Source organism: Necator americanus, chromosome V, assembly GCF_031761385.1.
Source record: "Necator americanus strain Aroian chromosome V, whole genome shotgun sequence".
Lineage (NCBI taxonomy): Eukaryota > Metazoa > Nematoda > Chromadorea > Rhabditida > Ancylostomatidae > Necator > Necator americanus.
Window position 1 is genome coordinate 5,297,762 of NC_087375.1, and position 7,269 is coordinate 5,305,030.

A 7,269-nucleotide genomic window follows, 5' to 3' on the forward strand; every position below is an offset into this window, starting at 1 on the left:
TGACCACTCTGCCGTATTGTGACCATTAGAAAAGCTCGCCGATAATCTGGTACATATAATCGGACCGTTTATCCGCTAATCGGTACGTATTCGACGGTACCGTACCGTACGCGTTGTCGGTCTCTCTCTGTTCGTGACCTCAACATGCGTGCGTGTGTGTGTGTCTGTCTGCTTACGTACGTATGTGTGAGCGTATACGTATGCATCTGTGTGTGATAACTGGTTGTTGCGAATGTGAGTTGCTGAGGGTTTGTGTCATTCGGATGGCACTCGTCACAAGAGGTTCCCTCACCGCCACCACCACCACCGCCGCCTTCACCGCCGCCACCACCACCGCCGCCGTCGTCCTCCAAATCGTCGCGGTCCGCGCTCAGCGCTCAGCTCAGCTTATCCTATCCTTCGCTGCCGTTAGCGGTACGCATGCTCATTCATCCGGAAAACGTACACAGCGTTCAATTTCCTGCGCTTCTATCCCATAGTAGTGAATAAAAATCAAAATCCTTGAAGCACCCAAGGTTATAGCCTATAATTTTCTTTTCAGCGGTTCCAGAAACGTTGTTGTAGAGAAAATAGAGCCCTTTATAGGTCCCGTAGGGATTTATCGACACCCTTTCCATGGAGTCTTTTTTTATTTCCGGATTAAATAGCGCATCACAAACAGTCTATTCGTTCGCTTCAATGGCGATTTCCATACTCTGCACATGCTTGGTTCTGGATCGTTTTTTTTTTCTGTTGCAGTTTTTCCAAATGCGTGGGAGCGTAATGCTGTGTTTGAGAGGATTTTCTCACTGAAGAGTCCTTTTTGAACCGAATGTTGTGGAGTTTTTCCTACAATATGTATCTATGCAATTAGAAAAAAAATATATAAAATCTCCATTTTTATTCGGTACCAAATCTTCGATCATCGATCGTCGAATATTTAGACGTATAGTTCTCACATCTACTAGATTTAGGTTATCAAGTTTTTTTTCAGATTGTTGGATACGATAAAAGATAACTTTTTATCTAATTTATCACTGCACTACAACTTTATTTTGATCATCACTGAATTAAATAAGTTAAAATAATAATAAAAATTCGAATAATGAAAGAATTAATAAATTTTAATTGAAAACAACATTTCTCAACAACATTTATTTTCTCGTTTTTTTTTTCGTTAGCTGGATCCGTTAAAAGATAATTCTACTCTTAATTTATTCCAGGGTTACCACTTTATTTTGCTTGCTTTCTTATTTAAATTGGAATTAAATTTTTTTTCTCAGTTTCGTCACATTCAGTCGACAAATGGTGCATTTACCAGGGTCATTCCTTTAGGAGAAAAAAATTCTTTAGGAAAAGCAGAAAAAAAATCTTTCAACCTTGCTTGTTCACAGAGAGAAATATTTTTAAAGAAATATTGATAGAAATATAATAATCTAATACGATATATAAAAAAGAGAAATGTAAATTTTATTTGAATCTCTTGTGTATTCATATAAAAGTGATTTTAGAGGGAATAGAAGGTAAAATCTTTTTGTAATGAGTTTACTCATATGTTACTCAAAAATATATCTCGGATTGTTTTCCAATATTCTAGGATTTTATCTTCTATTTAATATTTATTCAATTATTAATTCTTTACTATTTAAATTACAATTTATATTTAATATTTAGGAAGGAGAAGGGTTTTGAAGAATACTTGGGTTTAGAATCAAAGTTAAAAGTTCTTTGGAGCCTGAATGATTCCTCAAAGTGATTTGCAGAGATGCATCACTTTTATGCAAACATCTTCTTTCAACTCTTTAGTTTGAAATCGACGAGATTTTTCTTTTCTTTAATTTGACATTCGGAAATTTTCTTCTCGAGACTCTTTCCGAGGAATAAAAAATGTATTTCTTTCCTTTACCACTGAAAAATTCCCTTAATTCTCATTTTAGAATATTAAAGGCTTAGAAATACTTCAAAGAGCACAAAGGAAGCACAAAAGTGTTATCGTATGTAAACGAAAACTGAAGGAGTTGGAGTTGGTCCTCGAGCTCTTCCAGCTCCTTCTCCTCCTGCTCCTGCTGCTCCTCCTCCTCCTCCTCCTTCTTCTTCTTTTGCATCGGCAGGAGAACATAGTATTGTAGACAGGGAAGCGCTGTAATGCTTCGTAGCGCAATGTTTGCATAATCGGGGGGTTGGTTGAGGGGGGTTGGGCCGACCGAGCCTGTTGAATGATGATGATGCACCTACCAAAACTCTACCACATCTCTCCCTCCTCTACATTGGGTTCCCGTCGCTGGTTTCAGGGAATTGTTTAGTTTTGAACGTGTTTTTATGCTTTTTTATTGTCTTTATCATTTTGCTGAAATATGTCGTTTTATTATTCCGCTTTGAAATATTCCTCAAGTTCCTCGAGGCGTCCAGAGAGATCAAAAGAGGACTTGAGGCAGAAAAAAAATCCTTCTTTATGCCCGTTCAGCCACAAAACTCTCATCTTTTACCCTCGGATATGATTTTTTTTTAAATAACCACTTCAATTACTTTTTCATAGTGTTTCGTGCACCTCCAAAATTTTCACATTCATTTTTTCTTCTTTAATTTGTCATTCAAAAAGTTTCCTCTTGAGACTTTTTCTGAGGAAGAAAAAACGTATCTCTTTCCTTTACCACTCAAAAATCTCCTTAATTCTCATTTTAGATTTTTTTCAGAATTTTAGAAATTTGTTTTTCCTTCCGGTCCTTCTACCCTTCCTTTGATCTCAATTATTCTATAAAAGTACGCATTTTAATTAAATTAACTCAGGATGAATCTAAATAAATCTAATAATCCTTATTCTAGAAATTTATCTAGTTTTAAATTATAATGTCCTAACTTATGCTTACATTTTCTCATATTTATATTTTAAATATTCCTTACATTATCATCGTTTGGCAAAAAAAATCAGGGAAAATGGAAAAAAATGTTATTAATACTATGAATATTCATAAAAATAATGATTATTCATAAAATTAATAATTAATAGTAGTAAAAATTCATAATAATAAATCAATGAATAGTAGTAATTTATAATAATAATAATATAATAATAATAATAATAATAATGATAATAATAATAATTTATAATTATTCTTTAAATACCCTGTTGAATATCGTTGCTTAGAAAAAAAGACCCCGCTAGATATCGGGATTAGAAAAAATATATAATTTATAATTATTCGTTGAATTCTCTGTTAAATATCATTGGTTAGAAAAAAAAACCGTTGGACATCGGGATTTGAAAAAACTAAGAGAAAAATCGGAAGAAGTTCAGATCAGACGAGAGAAATACTCAAAAAAACACATCGATTCCCGAGGAACTCATCCAGAAATCCTCAGCGAATCCTCGGCAAATCCTTTCGCCGCAGTGTTTCTCTCCAACGGTTTTTTTTTTCGTTCTGCTCCATCAAACTTCGTCGAGTGCTTTAGTGAATGATACCGTTGTTGAAGAAGTGCAGCCAGCAGACAGGATAGGTATCACTTGTCGGTGCAAGTTTTTTCCCCCCTTGCAATGAGATCTCTAGTTGTTTGGGGGCGGATGTACTTCGGCAGAGCCATGGCATGGAACACACTACGTGGGCGACGGGGCAAAGCATAAACGATGTGCAGCGTAGCTAGAGTAGCTGTAGTCGAAGTTCAGCCAGATTCAGGGGGTTTTTCTCGGATCTCGGAGGCCAGTTCTTTGCGGGATTCCGAGGAATTTCGGAAAAAAAAGGAATTTTTCTTAGAATTTTAGAAATTTTTTCCGAGGAATTTCGGAAAAAAAAGGAATTTTTTTAGAATTTTAGAAAATTTTATTTCCGAGGAATTTCGGAGAAGGAAAAAAGGAAGGAAAAAAGGAAAAGGAAGAAATACACGCGCCGCTTCGCGTTGAAATATTCCTTCTTTTTTCTGCACTCATCACCGAGGTGACTGCGATTTTTTCCCCGGCCATTTGATCCTTGTTTGACCAGGTGCAGTTTATCTCTGGCCAAATTTCTTTTTTTTTTCTAATTTTTTTCTTTCTGGTACTGGCGCATTATCCTTATGAATCTTCTTTTGATTTTAATCTGATTTAAAGTCGTCTTTCTCTCTTTCATCCTTTCTATTTTCTTTTTTTTTCTCTCAGTTTCTTTTCACTCAAGAGTGAATAAGATTTCTGTCCACTATAAAGTGGTTTGTTTTTTATATTTTAGCTCCTTTATTAGCTTAATTTTCTTTTTTCTCCTGATTTCCAAAGTTCTACTGCACGTACATTAAACCAAAATAAGTTTGCAGCTATTTTTTTTACAAATTTTTAATCATTACAAAAATTATTTCACCTATTATAATTATGTAGTTCCTATTAAATTATTGATTATTTACTTAAAATGACTTGCGCTTCATAGCAAACAATAATAAATGTATTATTATTATTATTATTATTATTATTATTATTATTATTATTATTATTATTATTATTATTATTATTATTATTATTATTATTATTATTATTATTATTATTAGTAGTAGTAGTAGTAGTAGTAGTAGTAGTAAACTATACCACAGACTATTAAAGTTACATAAACAATTAATGCAAACAAAAAATTGCTAATTAAAAAATAAATTGAAAAAAAATTAATTTAAAAAATCTAAACAAAATTTTTAATTCAAATAACTAATAAATTACATTACAAATACATCTACCAGTTATAAACAATCATGAATATCACGTGACAATTATACATGACAATTAGAACAATTATAAATATTACACATAAATAAACGTATTCGATATCTCTTTTGGTTTTCACATCAAATGGGGGCTAAAGAAAGATGTTTCAGCTAATTCTGAATGATTTCCTGCTTTTTTTACATTTTTCATCTTCAAGAAAAATAAATATTTGGTTGAAGAATTGTGTTCTCAATGCAATTTCTCAATCAAATATTTATTGGAATATTTAATAATATTATTAATAATTCTAGTATGAAATATTAACAATTAAATATTCTACGTATCTATTATGCATTACATTTTGTACCAAATTAATTGTTATCTTCTATTTAGGGACTTATTTATTAGGAGGATATAGGGATTTATTGGGTCCTGAGAAATTGTAATAAGCTACAGTACCTCTAACGTGGTCCAAAAGAGATTTAGTTGAGGTAAAGAACTTTCTCGTCGTGTTCCTACGTAGACAGTTTTTTCCACCATGGATTTTTCTCCTTTTTTCGTGGTGAAGCCACAAATTTCCCAACTTCTAATTCTTAAGAGAAAACTTTTAAAAAGTTCTACAAAATCCCGTTTTTTTTTTGCGAAAAGTTTTTCGATTGTTTATTAAGTTTAGTAAACTAGTTACAGTATCCTCAACAAAAATCTAAACTTTACTTTCTTCTAAATGTATGCGTATTTCTTCGGGTAATAGACTTATCATATAGAAAAATATGTGTTTATTAATCTTTATGGTTCCCTGAGTCCGTAATCCTGGAGGAAACCAGAAAAAAAGCTTAAATTGAGGATGAAAAGTCTCGCCAGTTGAAATCAGGGAACTCAAATCTTTGTATGCCAGCGTTTCTGTTAGATGTTCACGTGATGCTTTGTGTTTTGAAAAAAAACAGACACTTTTCCATTTCCGGATTTGACAGGCTGGATTCGACAGCAGCCCGATGCCGTCATATTCTACGCTACACGGCTTCATTTTTCCATTTAGCCGTTTATCGCGGCGCTAGGAACCGGAGCGCCGAAGAGTGCTCGGCGAGGCTCCGCTTTTTTCCCCCCTCTCTTCTTCTCGAGAGTCGAGCAGCAGCAGCGCCAGCGCCAGCAGCAGCGCCAGCAGCAGTAACAGCCGAACAGTGCTGATGAGTGCCTCATCCTCCTGATCCTGAGGTTTTGGCAACGGTTGGTGAGTGACTGTTTGCACTCTCGGCGCTCTCGGCTCGAGTCGGCTCGGCTCCGCTCGGTTCTCCGTTTGGCTCTCCAGACGCTGTGCCTAGTGCTCTCTCGGATCTCTCTCCAAGCTTCAGCTTTCGTGAGAGAAGAAGGATCGATTGAGATTTCCGTGAGATCCACTTATCACTATGTATATTCTTGTCGTTTTCTCTTCTGTATCCGCACGGATCGAGGAATAAAAACGTACTTTTCTTTTCTACAATCTTCCATCGCGCTCTTTTCTCTTTTTTTTCTGATTTATATGGGTCTGTGATAAGGTCGCACTTCCCCTGTCGCGTACCTGTACAAACCTTCTGCACTAATCGAATCGCTCGTTGGAATCACAGTGGGACCTTTTTTTGATCGCTGAAAATCTTATAGAATTCATTTTCTTTTCAGCAAAAAATTTAACAATAATACCACCCTGCGAGGATGGGGGGGGGGAAATTTCCCATTTTTCTTCTCTTTTTCTTTGCGAAATTTTCTGAATTTAATATCCGCTGCTCAACGTACGTACGTACGTGGCCGTTATCCAAGCTACGATAGCATGAGCATGTGGTAATGATTTGAGGCGACGGGTTCTCGGGGAGGGATCCGCTTTATACGTCAGTTTCGATTAGTCCACCGACTATTTTGCTCTTATCTAACCGCATCAGACGTTCATGACATTTTTTTCTGGATATTTTATTTTCACGGCACGGCGGAGGAAATTCTCTTGCATGTCTTCCTTATTTTTCCTATTTTTATAGCTTCTGCGAGTTCCTAAATATAAAAACCAAGTAGCCTTAAAAATAAAGTTACATTTTTGTGCGTTACCTCTATTTATTTATTTACTTGTTTATTCCGAACCCATAGTAAGTGAATAAATAATAAACAAGAATTAATATGTTGCTCCTAACGACTTCAACATTTTGATGGAAAGTTTTTCTTCGGAAACCTGAATGAAAATAAGAAATATGTCACACCACAGATTTTTCCAGAAAAAAAAACAAAGGAAAAACTTGAATTAGAATGGAAAGAAGTCTTGGAAAGTTTCTTAAAATTGATTAATTAATATTTAATTAATCAATTTTAATAATTAATTATTATTTCTTTAAATTAATCTCTTGCAGGAATAATTTTATTATATACTGTCAGATGAAGAAAATAGCAAACTCCTTACCACTATTTCCTGTATTCTATAATATTTCCTTTTTTATATTTTGAAACTAATTGTATAATAACAAAAATCAAATCAATTAATTAATAATTTGAATATTTTTTCCTCCCTCAAGGTTCAAATTGTTGTTCTTTTCAAGGTTCATTAATTTGATTTTTCCACTGAAATCTCATTATTTTCTGGCATTATTCTGAAGTTAAGAAGAGCGATTGAGAAAATTGTT

The 7,269-nt window shown here is 34.3% G+C and overlaps 1 protein-coding gene across 1 annotated transcript; it reads left to right on the forward strand.

Moving 5' to 3' along the window:
* Nucleotides 1–263: 263 nt before the first annotated feature.
* Nucleotides 264–2,125, forward strand: RB195_012973 (uncharacterized protein; the record flags this gene model as incomplete). Its single annotated transcript, XM_064202589.1, has 2 exons — nt 264–414; nt 1,995–2,125. The coding sequence occupies 2 exons, from the start codon at nt 264–266 to the stop codon at nt 2,123–2,125; spliced, it is 282 nt and encodes a 93-aa protein (XP_064058470.1).
* Between the last annotated feature and the right edge of the window lie 5,144 nt (nt 2,126–7,269).